At 47.8% G+C, this 20,104-nt stretch overlaps 1 protein-coding gene across 2 annotated transcripts in view; it reads left to right on the top strand.

The window, feature by feature from the left end:
- Window positions 1-20,104, top strand: part of tub (TUB bipartite transcription factor) — a 54,912-nt gene that overhangs the window by 22,846 nt on the left and 11,962 nt on the right. Inside the window, exons 1-4 of one of the 2 annotated variants that reach the window (XM_061815023.1) lie at window positions 1,729-2,036; window positions 14,368-14,419; window positions 16,539-16,689; window positions 19,376-19,513. In XM_061815023.1, the coding sequence (XP_061671007.1) occupies window positions 1,999-2,036; window positions 14,368-14,419; window positions 16,539-16,689; window positions 19,376-19,513 (379 nt within the window). In that variant the 5' untranslated portion in view covers window positions 1,729-1,998. Of the gene's footprint in view, window positions 1-1,728; window positions 2,037-14,367; window positions 14,420-16,538; window positions 16,690-19,375; window positions 19,514-20,104 lie in introns of those variants that run through there. The other variant, XM_061815022.1, reaches the window with a different exon arrangement.

The following is a 20,104-nucleotide window of genomic DNA, read 5'->3' as shown; positions in this document are numbered from 1 at the left end:
AACCTTGTTGTGGTTTTTCCATACAGATATCTGTGGTCTTGTCATGGGCAGCACGGTGGAATAACTGGTTAGAGGGTCAGCCTCACAGTTCTGATGACCGGGGGCTCAAATCCCAGCTCCGAGGTTTGCATGTTCTCTCCGGGCACCGTGCTTTCCTCCCACGTCCCGAAAACACGCATTAATTGTCGACTCTGAGTTTCCCGATTGTGAGTGCGAATGGTTGTTTGTTTAGATGCGCCGCGCGATTGTCTGGCAACCAGTTCAGGGTGTCGCACACCTTCTCCGCCAGCGGTTCCCAAAGTCAACCTGGGCCCGGACCCCCAACCTCAACTTTCGCCAACAATGTAGTGCCGGACACAGCTATGCCCTTCTGGTACAAAGAAATACTCAATTTTAGTGGCTCACGTGCTCTTGCTTTTTATTTTTGCACAATATTTCAAAACGTCGGTTCGAAACTGGAAAGGGCAATTCTCACATCGTGATAAGCTTCCAGACGATTTCGTTTTTTCGTCTTCTAATAGAGTCGAAAACCCCGCCTCACCCTTGTACGTCGTAACGAAGGGACCATAATTGGATAGATCGGATGTGGGACATAGCGAGACAGGAGAAAAAGCATTTTTTTTTTTGGTTCTTTTCTTCAGAAAAATATTTCATTATTACTCTGTCTCAGACATCGTGCCACGGACCCCCTGGAAAGACGTTTGAAAGACGAAAGACTTTGGGAACCACTGTTCTCCGCGAAGATAGTTTGGATAGGCTCCGGTGTTCCCGGGACCCTTGAGAGGCTAAGCGGCACAGATAATGGATAGTCTAGTCATGACCTTGGCTTGTTTCAGTCTTGGTCTTGACTTGGTCTGTTTCTGTTTTGGTCTTGGTCTAGACTCCCAAATGTCTTTGGTCTCGCATGTGGATGATATGACGGCTGTTGTGCGGGAAAGTCGTCTTCATTCACCAGCTGCATCGTCAAGTTGACACCCACAAACACAGAGAGAAGATCTTCATCAGTGAAAACATCAAATTAATATGAAAGAAGTTTGGCAGCCGCGGTGTTTCCCAAAACGTCCACGCCCCAATTAGTGTCGACGATTGCCGCTCGTTCCGCCTCGGATCCAGGCGAGACCCCGCACGTCCACGTGTTGATGAAGCCGCCGTGAATCGACTCCTTGTGGCGCGCCCGTGCTCCCGAGGAAGCCGCCCGCGTTAGGCGTCTATAGACGGAGTCGGCGGTGGGCCAGGGAACACAGTGAGTGATGTGTGACAGTCAGGCGGAGGCCGGAAGCAGATGCGGCCGAGGGCGCTTCGGAGCTTTCGGCCGCTATCACTGGGCGCCTTTGTCTGGCTGTGACGAGTGTTAATTAATTAAAGCCTGCTAACACTAGCCGCCGCAGTCATATGCTAATGCTTCGCACTCGGGGAGAATAAATCAATGACTGGTCCAGAAACACATCTGAGTCCTCTGATTTGCATTCCGAGCGCGGCGAAGAAAGCCGATGAGAAAGAATATGAAAGATGCTAGAAAAGAGGGGGACGCGACATCGTTTTTTTTTTTTTTTTTTACTCCCCTTTCTCCCCGCTGAAATACTCGGATGCCGCTGTTGATGATGCTGCACGAGGGAGACGGATGGGGGAGAGAGGGAGGCAGAAGGGAGGAGGGGGGACTTAAAGGGCAAGAAACGGAGGGAGATTTAGATCCAGTCAAGAGCAGAAGCGATGGATGCGAGCAGAGGAGAGGAGAGGCATTGACGCGTACGCGGGAGGACGAGAAAAGGGCTCATTTCGTAAGCGCGCGGTGCACGACGCTCGACGAGTGCGGATTGAGAGTCGACGAGACGCACGAGCGGAGGCTCGGGGATCCGAGGAGCAGCGATGGTCGGGCTACGTGGGCTCTCGCCGCGTGAATCCCGTCCTCTGACCACTTAGCCACTTTGCCGTGGTGCCGTCGCAGGCCGCCAGCCTGGCAGCAGCAGCAGCGGCGGCGGCGGCGGCGATCCGGACAGAATGAGCTCCAAGCACACCTCCGATTGGATCCCCTACAGGTAAGCGACCCAAGCGGAACCCGGGGCTTCATTTCGGGTGCGCGGAGGCGAAGCGGGCGGCTTCGTCGTCGTGATTTGACAGAGTGATCGAAACGAGCGGAACCGTCTACTTTGCGTCACTGGGGACGTGGTGAGTAGAAAGATTCAAATCCTTTCAGCACCACAACATTAGGCACACCTGCACAATCTCATGTCGTTCAATACAAAAAAGGTGATAAAGGTCACTTTGACTCAATTAATTTCATATTTGGTACACTGCTTGTAATTTGCAGTGGTGTAAAAACTGTTGTCCTTTCTTTTTTTTTTTTTTCCAAATATTTTGTGCCTCATCTTTTTAGATTTTTTTTTTGGAGAGGGGTGTATTGTTTTTGGATCTTGTGCTGAAGTTAATTTTGTTAAACAAGACAAGAATAAGGATTCATGTCGGGACCAAAATGGAGGTTTAATCTTGCTCATCGTTTAAAAATTAAAAGATTCTAGAGAACTGCTACGGCTTCCTCGGCACGAGAACGTATAAAGGATTCCAGACACACACACAAAATAATCCACCCAAAAATGTAAGGTCAAAATGCCAATATATTATTTTTTTCACAATCAAGAATGAATTCAAATGAAGAATCAAAAAGGAAGTGCAGATTGAAATGACTCTAAAAGTGGTCACCACTGGACCGAGCCCCAAAGCTCAGGTTGTCGGATCCGACGCTGTCCCCACAACCTGACAAAACACAGGAATGTGTGTTAACAGAAGAAATGTCAAATTGTCTCCCCGTGATCAGCGTAATTATCATCCACGCCGCTGGCCAAAGAGGCTTCGGCACCGACTCGGTGCCATGTGCGTTTAAAAGAAACTACGTCGTCCTCACCACCGGTCCAAATCCCCTCCGCCAGGTGCTGCAACAAGCAGATAGGGACAAAGTGAGGAGCTCCTAATGGAGGCCGGAGGAAGTGCAGGGAAACCATCGCGGTCACATGTAACCGTGCCCATTGACGGTTATTTGGCTCGGAACCAGAACGCTTATGGGCCCCCATTCTTACTGGTTCTACATACAGTACAACAAATTATTCATACGGAAAGCGATTTGGGTCTTAGATATTAAAGAACCGAAAAAACTTTGTCGTGCTCTGCGGAATCACGTGAAGCCTAATATCGAAAAAAAAAAATAAAATTGCGCTATTAATATAAAACCTCTGAAGCACCTTGATTGTTTTCTTTTAAATATTCCTGATCAAAATAAGATTTGCTCATCAGGACTATAGCAACTGCCAAATCGCTGCGATATGTGCATCTGCCTTATCGTTAAATAATATGTTCTTTATATTGATTTTTTTTTTTGTTTTCTTTTGCTTTTGAGAGCCTCATAAAGTTAGAAAGTGATATTTTTTTTGCGCTAAGCGACAAAGATACAGTATATTTAGAAGCTAATGAGCCGGATGTAAAACTGGAACAGCCAATTGGAGCTATTATGTTTTTAAATCAATACTTTATGTCCGGCAATATTGTAGACCTCATAAGAAGGTGATTAGGGTCAGCGTTGAAAATTCTCTCGGATAAAATAATCTTCAAGCTGTCCTTTAAGTACACTTTACAGTTTTGCTTTAAATTTATGGAATTTTTGTTCTTATTGAGCCACTCGAAAAAAAAAAAAACAAAACACCAAACAAAAAAATATTGAAAGAGAAGGCAGTCAATGGAGGCAGCAAATGAATATGAAAGAAATTTGGCATTTCCCAGCCTGTAAGATGAAACGCTGAGAGGGCAAGCGAGAAGGCGGCCGCGCTCACAATAACCGCATCGTCTCGTGCCATTAAAAATGTATTTTCTGCTGAGAGCGTTTCATCCCTCATCTCATTAGCGATACGCGCCGTGCCCGTTTTGTGGAAAGGCGCTCGACACGTCGCACAAACGCGTTCACACACCTCAGGTGGCGTTCGACTCGTGCGCGTCTATAATTTCCCTTTGTTTTACATTTTGAAAAAAAAAAAAAAAAAAAGTATTCTCAGGGAACCACAGCAGGAATCAGAGGAGATTTTTTTGTATGAAATTGAAAGGTTCTCATGCGAGCTTGCCCAATTTCACCAGTGGATTCTGTTATGAATTCAAGAGTTTTCCTGACTTTTCATTTTGTAAAGCATATTTAATAGGCAACACCAACTACGCACGTACTGTAAACTTACTGGTGCTATTTTGGAGAGCTTCCTTAGAGTGTCTTTGGCGCACCTTTAGCGCCTTTTGCAGCCTGGTGGGTGTAAGTGGCATAAATATATATATATATATATTTGTCAATAGGCCTCGATGTTGAGTGAGGATAAGCGGTACACGAAACGGATGGATCTGTTCAATTATAGTTAACAGTGATTAAAAAAAGACAAACGAGGTTGTCTTGAGATTCAAGGTCCGTTTAAGCGACGGATAAATTCCCTTTCATGTAATTTTTCAATACCTCGCGCTATGAACATTAAACAGATGTGATTATTGATTTGTCCTTCACAAGAGCCGTTTGCTGGAGAATCAAACGTGGAACTTTCATGCGTTGAAAAAAGTCCACGTTTGTTTCAAAACGTCACCAAAAGCCAACAGAGAAAGAAAAATTGCCAAAGTAACAAATGAGCTCATTTTCGACATGTTCATGGAAAAAAAAATGACAAGGCCACCTTTGTTTTTTTCTAGTTTCTTGTTCATTTTTTTTAATTCCAGTACTGCTATACAGTACAACCTCGGTTCTCGAGAACCGATTTGTTCGAAAACCGAATCGACGTCATGGATTTGTGAATCAGCTGGTTGGGCCGTGCGCGTTATGTTATTTCCGGGTCTTGTTGCCGGCGTTCGAGGACCGATTTTTCGAAAACAGAAGCAAAAAAAAAAAACTCGAAATTTTCGTTCGAAAACCGATTGTTCGAGATCGGAGACGTTTGAGAACCGAGTATTTCACTGTATTAGGAACGGGACTCCCCCGCAAAAATCAAATTAATGAATTACATATTGCATGTATCCATCCATCCATTTTCTTAGCTACTTATCCTCACGAGGGCTGGAGCCTATCCCAGCGTTCAACGGTCAGGAGGCGGGGTACACCCTGAACTGGTCGCCCACCAATCACAGGGCACATGTAGACAGACGACAGCCGCACCCACAATCACACCTAGGGACAATTTAGAGACTCCAACTGATACACCTTTTTGGATGTGGGAGGAAACCAGAGTGCCCGGAGCAAACCCACACAGTTAAGGGGAGAACATGCAAACCGCACACAGGCGGGGCCGGGATTTGAACCGCGGTCCTCAGAACTCGCACTCACAATCACACCTAGGGGCAATTTTAGAGTGTCCAATTAACGTTGCATGTTTTTGGAATGTGGGAGGAAACCGGAGTGCCTGGAGGAAACCCACGCAGGCACGGGGAGAACATGCAGACTCCACACAAGGAGGGCCGGGATCGAACCTGGGACCTCAGAACTGTGAGGCCAATGCTTTACCAGCTGCATATACACACACATATATATATATATATATATATATATATACACATCTATACATATATATAATTGTAATATAGTGTGTGTTTATGGGACTAGATCAAAGGAAAAAAATGTAACTAATTGGAGGCTTTGTAATGAATTCATCTCTATTAAGCGCATTACAATCATATTTGTCCTAAACGGCAGCACGGTTCAATTTAAACAAATTTCAGTGGACAAAACGGAGACGATAACGTTGCTCTACCGAGCGGTATCTCAAGATGACCACAGTCGGAGCTGTCGCGTCACTGGCTATGGTCCTAAAAAGAATAATAATTCCGCCGCACATTATGCAGCGCCCGCCTTTCAAGGGACGCTAAGGCGAAGGTTGAGAGATTCACAAAGGCCCGCGCACGAGTCACCATCTGTGGGCTCCGGGACGAGACCCTCGAGCGTGATGAGCCGTCGGACCTCCATGGGAACGGCAGCTCGCTTTCAGTCATCATCTTCACGTTTGATGCCTATTCGCACACTTAATAACTGATTGCAGGCATAAGGGCTTTGTTTTTCTGCCCGTTTTTATTTTTTTATTTTTTTTTTTTTGATTGCGTCCTCGCGGGCGGGCCTCCGCCTTCCACGGCCCGACGATCCGCTGTCGCTTTTAATGCCGCGACCTGTCGAGTGTGTGATTGGAAAACAATCGCTTGTGACGCGCGACAAACTGCCTTTCAATATCGTTGCTTATGTAAAGCGGAGAGGGGAATTTGAAAGAGCCGTAACGCGATTACAATGCAACTCAGAGCGGAACGATGACCTTTGTGCGGCCGTTTCATTCCAAATTATTGACGATAGATTTGATATGATGCGCCGAGCAGAAAGCGAGTATTGATCGGACTGGTGGGATTTTCCAGAATCCACACGAGAAACTTCTTTCAATGGAAAAAAAAAAAAAAAAAAAAAACACTCAACAAATACATTTTACATGCTCATGTTTGGAGATTAGGCCTCGCAGTTCTGAGGACCGCGGTTCAAATCCCGGCCCCGCCTGTGTGCGGTTTGCATGTTCTCCCTGTAACCGGTTGGGTTTTCTCCAGGCAACATCCCAAAAGGTGAATCAATTGGAGTCTCTAAATTGCCCGTAGGTGTGAATGTGAGTGCGGCTGTCGTCAGTCTCCATGTGCCCTGCGATTGGCTGGCGACCAGTCCAGGGTGTACCCCACCTCCTGCCCGATAACGGCTGGAAATGCCTGCGGCACTCCCGCGACCCTCGTGAGGATAAGCGGCTCAGATACTGGATGCATGGATGTTTACATGTGCTCACGAGTTAAGTGGTTAGCACATCTGCCTCCCGTTTCTGAGGTTGCCAGTTAAAGTCCCAACCTCTCCTGTGTGGAGTGGGCAGTCTAGTGTAGCGCCGGAGAAAAGGAGTCGGAGGCGGAGTGTCGGACACAGGAACAGAACTTGCTTTATTGTTCGACATCACCAAACTACTCGCATAACGGCGGGAACTCTGTTAACCTTTCCTCCGGAAGCGCAACAACAAAAACAGTCCGTGCGGAACCCCGCACCCCAACTCGAGGTCCCGCGGGTGAATTATGTAAACACCACACAAGCCCCCCCAGAATTCACCCATAGTCAAAATCCTTGTGCCGTGGAGGGATGATGACCCGACCCCGGCGAGTGTGCACTGTAGGGGCCGATGGGGGCGGGGCCGCACTGTCCATTGAGTCACAGGACAAGGGCTCAGGCGGGGTCAAGGGTACCCCGGCGGGCGCAGGGGCACAGGGCAAAGGGGGACGACCCCGACGCGGGGGGAGGGCCAACCCCAAAGGCTGGGCAATGTCCAGGTGCGCGGGTTTGACCCTGTCCACGGAAACAGTCTCGGGTCTGCCGCCAATGTCCACGAGCAGGCTCTTATCCCCGTGCTCCAGGACCCTGAACGGCCCGTCGTATGGGGGGCGGAGAGGTCCACGGTGGGCGTCACGACGAACAAACACAAAATCCGCAGAGCGCAGGTGACGGGGCAGCCGGGCAGCTGGGGTGCCACGTTGCGACGTGGGAACCGGCGCGAACCCTTTTGCGGCCTCCGGCAGGGAGGACCGTTGCCTGGCTGCGGACCAGGGCGCTGTGGCGTCCGGGATGAATTCGCCGGGGACCCGCAGTGGCTGGCCGTAGACGAGTTCGGCGGATGGGGACAACAGGTCCTCCTTGGGGGCGCACCTGAGGCCGAGCATGACCCACCGGAGCTTATCCAACCAGTTGCCGTCAGTCAAGCCGGCACGCAGGGCTGCTTTCGTGGAGCGGTGGAACCGCTCGCAAAGACCGTTCGCCTGGGGGTGAGAGGCGGTAGTGCGGTGCAGCTTGACCCCCAAACTCTCAGCGACTGCGTTCCAGAGTTCAGAGGTAAACTGAGGGCCACGATCTGAGGAAAGGTCGCACGGTGTCCCGAAGCGTGCAACCCACGTGCCGATGAACGCCCGGGCCACGTCTGACGACGTTGTCGAGGAGAGTGGAACGGCTTCGGGCCAGCGGGTCGTCCTGTCCACCATAATTATACCTCGCGAACCTCGTGAGGATAAGCGGCTCAGATACTGGATGCATGGATGTTTACATGTGCTCACTAGTTAACTGGTGAGCACATCTGCCTCCCGTTTGAGGTTGCCAGTTAAAGTCCCAACCTCTCCTGTGTGGAGTGGGCATGTTCTCCCCTTGCCTGTGTGGGTTTTCACTGGGTGCTCCACTTTTCTCCCACATCCAAAAAGGTGAATTAATTGGAGTCTCTAAATTGCCCGTAGGTGTGATTGTGAGTGCGGCTGTCGTCAGTCTCCATGTGCCGGGCGATTGGCCGGCGACCAATCCAGGGTGTACCTCGCCTCCTGCCCGATAACGGCTGGGATTAGCTCCGGCACTCCCGCGAACCTCGTGAGGATAAGCGGCTCAGATACTGGATGCATGGATGTTTACATGTGCTCACGAGTTAAGTGGTTAGCACATCTGCCTCCCGTTTCTGAGGTTGCCAGTTAAAGTCCCAACCTCTCCTGTGTGGAGTGGGCATGTTCTCCCCTTGCCTGTGTGGGTTTTCACTGGGTGCTCCACTTTTCTCCCACATCCAAAAAGGTGAATTAATTGGAGTCTCTAAATTGCCCGTAGGTGTGATTGTGAGTGCGGCTGTCGTCAGTCTCCATGTGCCGGGCGACTGGCCGGCGACCAATCCAGGGTGTACCTCGCCTCCTGCCCGATAACGGCTGGGATTAGCTCCGGCACTCCCGCGACCCTCGTGAGGATAAGCGGCTCAGATACTGGATGCATGGATGTTTACATGTGCTCACTAGTTAAGTGGTTAGCACATCTGCCTGCCATTTGAGGTTGCCAGTTAAAGTCCCAACCTCTCCTGTGTGGAGTGGGCATGTTCTCCCCTTGCCTGTGTGGGTTTTCACTGGGTGCTCCACTTTTCTCCCACATCCAAAAAGGTGAATTAATTGGAGTCTCTAAATTGCCCGTAGGTGTGATTGTGAGTGCGGCTGTCGTCAGTCTCCATGTGCCGGGCGATTGGCCGGCGACCAATCCAGGGTGTACCTCGCCTCCTGCCCGATAACGGCTGGGATTAGCTCCGGCACTCCCGCGAACCTCGTGAGGATAAGCGGCTCAGATACTGGATGCATGGATGTTTACATGTGCTCACTAGTTAACTGGTGAGCACATCTGCCTCCCGTTTGAGGTTGCCAGTTAAAGTCCCAACCTCTCCTGTGTGGAGTGGGCATGTTACCCCCTTGCCTGTGTGGGTTTTCTCCGGGTGCTCGGGTTTTCTCCCACATCCCAAAATCACGCACAGTAGTTTAAGATGCCAAAAGGTACATTTGTTCATTTTTTCATGTGCCCTGCGATTGAATGGTGACCAGTTGATGTCATGAACAAGGCTTGGGCACTACCAGGAGGGGCGTGGCCGGGCCACTGCTTTGGGCGGTGTCATCTCTCACACTTGTCACCGGTCACAGCTGTTTCGCATGAGGCACTGTGATTAGACAAAGTTTTGAAGTTGTAGTTTTGTCACTGGCATTTGCCAGTTCGATGCTTTGTGTTAGCGATAATGCATCACCGCATACCAGGTTGCTCCGATACTTCGATTCATAGTCATCGAACCCTGATTCTCGTTTTTTGGAACCTGCTTTCTTGGACCGTGTAATCGTGCATCTCTTTAGTTAAGAATAAAACCCACTGAACATTATGCCTTTGCCTGGGAGTCCTGCATTTGGGTCCCCCTCCTCACCGCTTCGATGTGACAGTTCAGGGCGTACCGAAGACCGAAGATAGCTGGCAACGGCATGCTTACAACCTGCGTGAGGATGAGCGGTCCAGAAAATGGAGAGATCGGTGAAAAATCACATTTGAAACTGGACAACACTGTTTTTAAATCGCTTCATTTAAAAGGGATTTCAGTGAACGACAATCAAATAATTGACACAGATGTGTTTATTGTTAATACTGGAAAAATTGGGTTCGGGTTTGATTGGATTTTCAACACAAAACAGTAGAACAACCAACAGAAAACATCTTTGGCCAAAATTAAACAGACCTAAAGTTAAAGACCCATTCTTGTAGATTTCTCAATTGAATTGACTTATTATTATTATTATTATTTTGTTTTTTTTAAAAAAGAATGGCCTCTAACTAGTTTCTGCGTAGCAACTGAAAAGTCGGATCAATAAAGTTATGTTGAAGTGCTTTGGCAATACGACAACTCGTTTTGACACAATTTGCACAAAACCACGCATATTAAGGCTCCACTGTGTCGCTTCATTTCTATTTTTAAAATAAAATATGGCTCTCATTAGACTCAGCAACACTTTCATTCAGCTCATTTGGCACTGCACTGTCAAAGGTTCCATGTTGCTGGAACACAAAATGTATTAAAATGCATTCATTATTTTTAAACTAATGAATTGTTTTTTAACCCTGTCTGGACCAAATAACATTTTGCAGCGAGAAAAATCTGATACTTAAAAAAAAAAAAAAAAAAATTATACTCTGGACATAAAATTTGGGATTATATGAAACCCGTTGCAAATTTGCAACCCCTGCCCGGAAAGGGTTAATAATTAATTGCAGTTAATGCCTTAAAGTCACATCCTTCATTTCTAAAAAAAAAGATTCTTTTCACTGCTTTTTGTTGGAATCCGAAAAGATTATTCCTCAGTTGCTGACACGTGTCGCGTAAATGTAAACGTTATTGTTGCGGCCGTGTTTGAAATCATTCAGAATGTCATTGTATCCTCATCGCTTGTGCTACGGTGACCTTTAAACATTTGCTCGGACCAATGACATTAAGTCCGCGTGCAGAGCGCCGTCGAGTCAGATAAGCTGGAAGTCGATAGCGCTGTTTGCGGAGACCGGAACACGGCCCAGCCGCGTTGGGAAGAACACTCTGCTCGTCGGGGCAAAACTCACAAAATGCACTTAATGACGGCAAGTCAGATACGCGCTTGACATTGTGCAGCCACTTGTGCGCTAAGCCGCTTGGATAGTCATCGCTGCAGTCAGTCCGCCGTGATTTGTCATCGTGCTGTCGCCCAAAAGTCGCAGCAGCAGCAGCAGCGGCAGCGGCAGCGGCAGATCCTCTCGGTTGCAATACCAGCGAGACGGCCGGAGTCAATATGACGGATCAGAACAAATCCCAAACGCGCTTCCCGAGCTCGGCACCATATGACGTGCCGAACCTCGGCCGACAGACGCCGTTGCCCGTATGCTCGCTTCGGTCGCGTTCTCGTTTTCGTGCGGCTTGACGCGACGCCGCTTTCATCAGACTACAAAGCACAACGTGATTACATGGAAATTATAAACGCTTGCTGTCAAGAGGCGGCGTGAAAACAAAACATGTCTCATCCAAACCGGTGACCTGATAGCATTGGGATTGTGGAGCACAATCAACTCCCTGCGCTGAACAACTATTGTGGCATCTGAGGAACTATATTGCAGTGAGTTGAGGAGCTCCGTGAAGACAAAAGTTGTGATTTGCAAGCAGATTTTTGCAAAGCAAGTGAAGAAATGGGTCCAAGTGGGGTGGAACTGTTGGCGGAAGGTGTCTGGTGTTCTATGTGACAGAAAGATGAAGGGCAAAGTGTAGAAAACAATGGTTGAGGCCGGCCATGACGTACGGATTAGAGACGGTGGACAGCAAGCAGAATGGAGGTGGCAGAAATGAAGATGTTGAGGTTTTCCCTCGGATAGGATTAGAAAGGAGCTCATTAGAGGGACAGCCAAAGTTGGACATTTTGGAGACAAGGTTCGAGAGTGCAGACTTCCATGGTTTGGACACGTCCACGGGCGAGAGAGTGAGGAAATTGGTAGGAGCTACAGAGGGAAGAGAGAACGGGAGGAAGACCAAAGAGAAGGTTGAATGATGTTGTGAGGGAGGACATGAAGACAGTGGGTGTTAGAGAGGAAGAAGCACGAGATGGCCTTAGATGGAAAACGGGACAAGGCGAAAGTAAAAAAAAGAAGATTTTTGCAAAGCGTGGCAAGGTTCAACCCCCGCTATTCGTGGCCCGCTGACCAAGCCCTGCCAAAAATCTGATGCCTCCAATCCCCCCAAAAAAGGGTTTTGAGTGCATATGTGCCCCAAAATGGCAGAAAATGTGAAATATAGAAAAACATGAAGAATCAACACCATGCAGCCAGCATGCGCACAATCGCGTACTCGTGTTACATAAACGACTTCGGAATTCAGTCGTTTATTTGTTCAAGGAAAGCAAACCACCTTCACTTGAGGCGAATAACATCACACACGTGGCCACCAGCACGTTACGCAAGCGGCATCGAGTCAGTAAACAAAGCCGTCGTATTTTTGGGGATCATACTTATTGCAAAAGCTGCGTGTTACATGGAGTGCGCATCTGTGTGTGTGTGTGATATGCAGCCTCGTAGCAGATGACTCAGAGTGACGCAGGGAGCGGGGCCTCGCCGTGGCGCAATTTGCGCATGTGCTTCGCTCTGCCTGCCGGCAGAAAGGATCCTCGAGATCTTCTGACTTTAATTTGTGGAGTTTGCGTTTCCTGCGCCGGTGCTCGTGTGGGTTGTCTTCGGGTATTCTGGCTTCCCTCCCCGCATTTCAAAGTGGGACGCAAAATGAATGAATGAACCCAATCCGTGCGCATATCTTGGCATGATTGTTGTGCTTGTTCATTCGTCTGACTGGCCAGCGGTCTCCCCATTAAGAGGGTTTGATGTCACCGTCTCAACTTATTCCCCGGGAGCACTTGTTGCCATGGCGACCCAGCCTAGGTAATGAGCCAAGATTTTGCATCTAGGTAGCGTGCTTGCCGATTCTGCCCATCGAGTCCGTCGCTTCGTTGAAAGCGGTGGCGATTCAAATCCAGTCATCCACCGCGGTACGGAGGATTAAAATGAAATTCAACAAAATGTCATTTCAATTATACATTTAAAAAAAACTGTGTTTAAGTGAACACCCCCTGCTAAAAAAAATTCTATAGAATTCTATAGAATTTGTACACAACATCTTGTTCTATAGAATTTTGGCTGTGATTTTCTATGGGATTTCTACAGAACAATAAAATTTACATGGAAATTCTATAGAATTTGTAAAGAAAAATTTGTTCTATGGAACATTGGCTGTGATTTTCTAGAGAATTTTTACAGGACAATAGAATTTATATAGAAATTCTGTAGAATTCTATAGAATTTGTACAGAACAACTTGTCTATAGAACATTGGCTGTGATTTTCTATAGAATTTCTACAGAACAATAGAATTTCTATTAATATTCTATGGGGCTTGGGTTTGGGTCCTAAAGTTCTATAGTTCTTGAGAAATTCTTTAGATATGTTCTATAGAAATTTTTTTTAGCAGGTCCACAAGGTTCTCAGTATCAACAATCTGCAAACCGTTAGCAAACAACTACAGTAATTTCCGGCCTATGGAGCGCACCTGATTACAAGCCTCACCCAGTACATTTGTAAAGGAAATACCATTTAGTACAAACGTAAGCTGCACCTGTGTACAAACCGCAAGTACCCACATTGAAACATGAGATATTTACAAAGAAAGACGGTACACAGAAAGACTTTTCAAAGTTTTAATACCTTAGCTTAGCTTAACATAGCAACAACAGGGCTGGTGAAAAAAAAAAAAAAACAAACAAAAAAACATACCAGTAAAAAAACAACTGCAGGGGTCACCAACGTGGTGCCCGTGGGCGAATGGTAGCCCGCGAGGACCATATAAGGCGCCCCTGAGGTATGTCCTAAAAATACCATAGGCCACAAATTGTTACCATTATTTGTGCTTTAAATTCTGAATCTGACTTGCTTACGTGAATTGAAATTTTAAAATACCTGTAATGCCATTTACTACAATAAATAAAAAAATAAATATTTTGTGTACGTATAATGAACTGAGTCTGAAATTTGCCGCAAACAGGTCACGTAGCCCTTCATACGATCGGTGCTCACGAAGTAGCCCTCACCCTCAAAAAGGTTGCTGAGCCCGGACCTACGCCTTAGCAACATGCTAGGACAGCGCTAACAGGGCCGGTTAAAAAAAACAACAACACATACCTAAATCACTGAGACGCGGCAGCAACACGCTAGCACGGCACTAACACTAGCACGGCGCTAACAGGGCAGGTTGAAAAAAAAAAAAACATACCGGTAAAAATCACTTCCTCGGCACATATATTCCACAGGTCTCACTCTTACCTTTTCCGCTCGAGCGCCCCCTTGCGGCCGTTCGAAAAAACGCACAAATTAGCCGCAGGGTTGAAAGCGTGTGGAAAAAGGTCGGTAATTACGGTAAGTGTTGAGCCTTGTAAAATGTTCTATTATTCAGTGTTGAATTATCTTCCTCGTGTCTTCTCTTTGCAGCACTTTGGACGACGAGGGCACCAACCTCCGACAGCAGAAGCTTGATCGGCAGGTAAATCTTTAAAAATAAAAATGAAATTTAATTAAAAAAAAAAAATGATTTAGCCAACACTCAAACTGAATGTGTAGTAGGGCAAAAACACAAAAATAATGTTGCTCTCATCTTAATTTACTCACAACTGGACTTTCTCAGTGTGAAATCGGATAAACTGAACATAAAGCGAACGGACACAGGAAGCCATAATTTATTCTTTATGATTGGCCACTAGTAAGTATTTCTGCCATCGAGAAGCATTTAATTTTTCCATCCTTTCACTGTGCTGGGCGAGCCAGACGATAAAATCCATGTTCATAATTGATAATGAATCATTTTCCATCCAAAGCAAGTGAAAGTGGGCGATTTCCCACGCCGCCGCCGCGCTCTCTCGGAGGCACAAAGGGTGCCTCGGCACCGCGCTCGCAAATGGCTGCAATAGAGGAACACGTTGACACCGCGGGCGAGAACATCTCTTTTTATTCCGAAATCGAGCCGCGAAAGGTCAGCTGCCGAAAGTGCTGACGACCTGTCACTTTTATGCTCTCGGTGCCGGACAAAATGGATGATCACAGAGTTACTTTTTTTTTTTTTTTTCTTTCTTTGAAGACCTGTTAAGAAATCCGTTTCATCAACTATTGCGACAGTTACTGACAGTTTTTTCCCCTGATTAATTCAACTTCAGTATTATGCTAATAATATTCATTTTCTCTTTTATATTTTTAAACCTGTAACGTTCAGATTAAAAAAAAAAGCAAAATCTTTTTGAAATTACACATAATTTGGGAGTAAATGAAATTCCATCTTTTTGTGACAAAATTTCCCACATGGCAGCACGGTGCCACAGTGGGTAAAGCGCTGGCCTCACAGTTCTGAGGTCCCGTGTTCGATCCCGGCCCCAGCCTGTGTGGAGTTTACATTTTCTCCCCGTGCCTGTGTGGGTTTTCTCCGGTTTTCTCCCACATCCCAAAAACATGCAACATGAATTGGACACTCCAAATTGCCTCTCGGTGTGATTGCGAGTGCGGCTGTTTGTCTCCATGTGCCCTGCGATTGGCTGGCGACCAGTTCAGGGTGTAGCCCGCCTCCTGCCCGTTGACAGCTGGGATAAGCGCCGGAACTCCCCTCGACCCTCGTGAGGATAAGCGGCTAAGAAAATTTATGGATGGACGGAATTCTTGCGATGGTTTTTAGAAGTCATCTGGTAAAGCGTTGGCTTCACGATCCCGAGGTCCCAGGTTCGATCCCGGCCCCGCCTGTGTGGAATTTGCATGTTTCTCCCCGTGCCTGCGTGGGTTTTCTCCGGGTGGGCACTCCGGTTTCCTACCACATCCCAAAAACATGCAGCATTAATTGGACACTCCAAATTGCCCCTAGGTGTGATTGTGCGTGTATTTGTTTGTCTCGATGTGCCCTGTGATTGGCTGGCGACCAGTTCAGGGTGTACCCCGCCTCCTGCCCGTTGACAGCTGGGATAGGCTCCACCACTCCCCTCGACCCTCGTGAGGATAAGCGGCTAAGAAAATTATTGGATGGATGATTCATTGGCACCTAAAAAAACAACAAAGCCTCGATTTGATTCCATTCCATTTTGTTATATACTTCTAAACATAACCGAGAGGGTGCGCGCACTTGCGCAACCACATTACTGAAGTTGTTTGAAGATCCCCTCGAGAAAAGATAGGACCAAATTCAATTGAGCCCGTGTTGGTTGTGGGAAAATTCTTGAAACGATCGTTCTTAGTCGGATTTGTTTCCACCACAAAACCAACAAATAAAGTATTTGAAATGGGGTGTGCAGACTTTTGATATCCACTGCATTTGTCTCTGTCAGTGTTCCTCTCCTCTCCTTTCATCCTTAATTCATGCAAGACGGATGGTTTAATTTGTTCAGTGACTCAAAAGATCCCGGATTGAGATTCATGGTCGGCTTGCGTGTTGAACTCCCATTTTCCTGCGCGCGGCAAGTAAATGTAGCCTCACCTCAGGGCAACGTCGACGCAGAGCGCCCTGCGTGCTCTTCACCGAATTCTCCGCGAATAGAAGCGTTCAATATTTGATGAGTGCGCGTCCAGGCGTCCAGACGAAATGAAGACGTCAACGGCGCGTGTCCCTCACCGTCTTGCTCGCTGTGCAGCGGGTGCTGCTCGAGCAAAAGCAGAAGAAGAAGCGTCAGGAGCCCCTGATGGTCCAGTCCAACGTGGACGGGCGATCCCGCGCCCGCCGCGGTGCCAAGCAGAGCGAGGAGCAGGCGCCGTTGGTGGAATCCTACCTCAGCAGCAACAGCGGTGAGTCGCAACTGCGGGCCCCCAAACCTGCTCTCGTTCGGGCAATCCGGAGGAGTCCGTTTGTGTCTTTTAAAAGTCCAATCTTACACGAGTGCATGAACTCTGCCGAGCCAACTATTTGAACGCTTTGCGTAGCACACAAAAATACTTTACATTTTCCAAAGTTGTGAGGATACCCGTTTAGTGACTCTACTAGCCTTGCCGCTACCCTTGGAATTGTTGCTTAGCAACGTTATGATGGCCATATACAAAATAGTCAGTGCTTCCCTGCGTATTTGCAAACGTTTGCTGAAGCTACCCTCTGCTTTTTGCTGACAAACCTCATTTGACTGTTTTTATGAGGACCGGGGTTCAAATCCCGACCTCGTCTGTGTGGAGTTTGCATGTTCTCCCTGTGCCTGCGTGTGTTTACTCCGGGGTGGGCGCTCCGGTTCCCTCCCACATCCCAAAAACATGCAACATTAATTGGAGACTCTAAATTGCCCCCAGGTGTGATTGTGACTGTTGTCTGTCTTCACGTGCCCTGCGATTGGCTGGCAAGCAGTTCAGGGTGTAACCTGCCTCTCACCCGATGACAGCTGGGATTGGCTCCGCTGCTCCCGTGACCCCCGTGAGGATAAGCGGCTAAGAAAATGAATGAATGAATGGATGGATGATTCATTCATCCTCCATTCATTCATTCATTCATCATTCTGCCCATTGACAGCTGGGATAGGCTCCAGCCTTGTGAGGATAAGTGGCAAAGGAAATGGATGGATGGATATTCAAATAAATTGTGGTGGCACGGCGGAGCAGCTGCAGAGAGTTGGGCTCACAGTTTTGAGGAAGGGGGTTCAAATCCCGACCCCCCCCCCCCACCTGTCTGGAGTTTGCATGTTCTCCCCGTGCCTGCGTGGCTTTTCTCCGGGAACCTGCAACATTAATTGGAGACTCTAAATTGCCCCTAGGTGTGATTGTGACTGTTGTCTGTCTTCACGTGCCCTGCGATTGGCTGGCAAGCAGTTCAGGGTGTAACCTGCCTCTCACCCGATGACAGCTGGGATTGGCTCCGCTGCTCCCGTGACCCCCGTGAGGATAAGCGGCTAAGAAAATGGATGGATGGATGAAAAATTCATTTCACAACATCCGACTTAAACCGATTAGCTTCCATCGACCGATCCATCCATTCATCCATCCATCCATTCGTTTTCTGAGCTGCTTATCCTCACAAGGGTTGCGGGAGTGCTGGAGCCTCCCAACTATCAACAGGCAGGAGGCAGGGGACACCCTGAACCGGTTGCTAGCCAATCGCTGGGCACATCGAGACAAACAGCCGCACTCGCAATCACACCTTGGGGCAATTTGGAGTGTCGGATGTTTTTGGGATGTGGGAGGAAAGCGGAGTGTCCACCCGGAGAAAACCCATGCAGGCACGGGGAGAACATACAAATTCCACAGTCGGGTCCGGGATTGAACCCGGGACCTCGGAACTGTGAGGCCACCGAATATCTTATCAAAAATCAATCTAAAAGAATAATGAAGTAGATGAATGAAAATGTACAAAACTGTACTGGACCTTTGGTCCTCATTTCTTGCCGTATTTGTGGAATGGCCGGTACTGGGTACTTTTTAGGGGGTTCAACAGACGGCAAAGAGGAAGTTTTATCGGCGACGCCCGTCTCCTTGGTACCACCCGGGCAAATTGAGGCGACCTTGGCGAAACAAACCTTGTCGAAAGTCAGGCCATAAAAATAAAAGTGCGCCTTTGTAATAACAGTTGACACATGTTAGCTTATTTCTCGTTCGCGCTCAAACTATTTTGTTATGTTTATTTGAGCGCGGCTGCTAAATAAGCCACCACGACACCAAAAGAAAGTGTGCTGATACTGTGTCGTTACACGGCGTGCTTTCATTTTCAGTCTGACTTTTGATACTGATGCAGCCCGAGTGTTGCTGAGCAGAGCGTGGAGGTTGTTACAGTTCCCCTTTTTCTGTTTTATTTTGATCATCTATTAGGTCCATTTATCGGTTTATGAGATTATTTGGGTTGAAAATGCCCAGAATGTCCTTTTTCAAGCTATTCAAATTGGTCTTTTCTGCCTGGTATTTGTCAGATTTCTCATTATTATGTGACGCGTTAATGAGCTCTCCTCTGAATCTTCCTTCGACGCAACGTTAAGACTCGCCACCCTCGCAAGAGCTTATTTATACACGCTGAAAATGATTTCCCCCTGACTTAAGACTATAAGTTTTTGCGAGTTTATGTGACGAAACAGCCTGTGCCGATATGGAAAAATGAGAGCACAAACGTAATTTCCACCTCTGAGGGCCTCAGAGCTCAGGATCATCAGCCGGGAGAAAAATATATTGTCCCGCCGCTGTTTAATATTCTGCAGAGTTGGGGAAATAATAACCTACACCCCCAAACGTCAGATGAATCTTCTGACGTCTCGTCACTTTTTATGAAATCCTTCATTTATTTGCTCTTCCACGTGATTTCATTTGAAGCGTTTGACACAGAAATGCGTCTCCACGGTGCACCTCGTCAACCCGACACTAATGAGCACTACGAACCGCGGTAAAAAATTGGATTCGGATCTCATTAGATGGTGCGGGTCTACCTCGCGGACGTCTTCGTCTCGTCACTCTTCCACGACTTGTCGCTTTTGCACGCGTCCTCCGCTGACAGACTTCTGTCTGTGCTCAGTGCAAGAAGCCAAGCCGGAGGAGGTGAAGGTGAAAAGCGACCCGCAGCCGCCGCGCTCGGCCAAAAAGGGCCGAGGGTCGGCCGGCTCCACTCCTCAGACGGCCAGCGACAAAAAGGAGAGGAAGGGGAAGCACAAAGGTCAGTCTGCACACACAACAACAACAACAAAAGCAAGTCAGAAGGAGTCGCAACTTCAGATGCGTTGCTTGAGGGGCAAAAGTCCGACCGAGAGAGCAAACCACAGAAAAGGGGGGGGGGGGGGGGGGGGGGAGAGAGAGAAAGCGACACAGTAGAAAACAAAAGACACTTTTAAATATTAAAAAAATGATCCAAATAACAAATGGTGGCGGCACGGCGGCGCAGCTGCAGAGCGTTGTGTTGTGTTGCGTTGCTCTGAGGACTGGGGTTCAAATCCGTCTGGAGTTTGCCTGCGTGGCTTTCCTACGGGTGGGCACTCCGGTTTCCTCCCACGTCCCAAAAACGTGCAAAATAAATTGGACACTCTAAATTGTCCCTAGGTGTGATTGTGAGTGCGACTTTTTGTATCTATGTGCCCTGCGATTGCCTGGCGACCAATTCAGGGCGTACGCCGCCTCCTGCCCGTTGACAGCTGGGATAGGCTCCAGCACTCCCCGCGACCCTTGTGAGGATAAGCGGTGAAGAAAATGGATGGATGGATGGATGGATGGAAGGATGTACCACTTCCACTCGAAATGTACTGTAAAACTG

Source organism: Syngnathoides biaculeatus, chromosome 3 (genome assembly GCF_019802595.1).
Source record: "Syngnathoides biaculeatus isolate LvHL_M chromosome 3, ASM1980259v1, whole genome shotgun sequence".
In the NCBI taxonomy this organism is placed as follows: Eukaryota; Metazoa; Chordata; class Actinopteri; order Syngnathiformes; family Syngnathidae; genus Syngnathoides; species Syngnathoides biaculeatus.
Note: the sequence above shows the minus strand (reverse complement) of the source record. Positions and strands in the feature narration are given on the sequence as shown.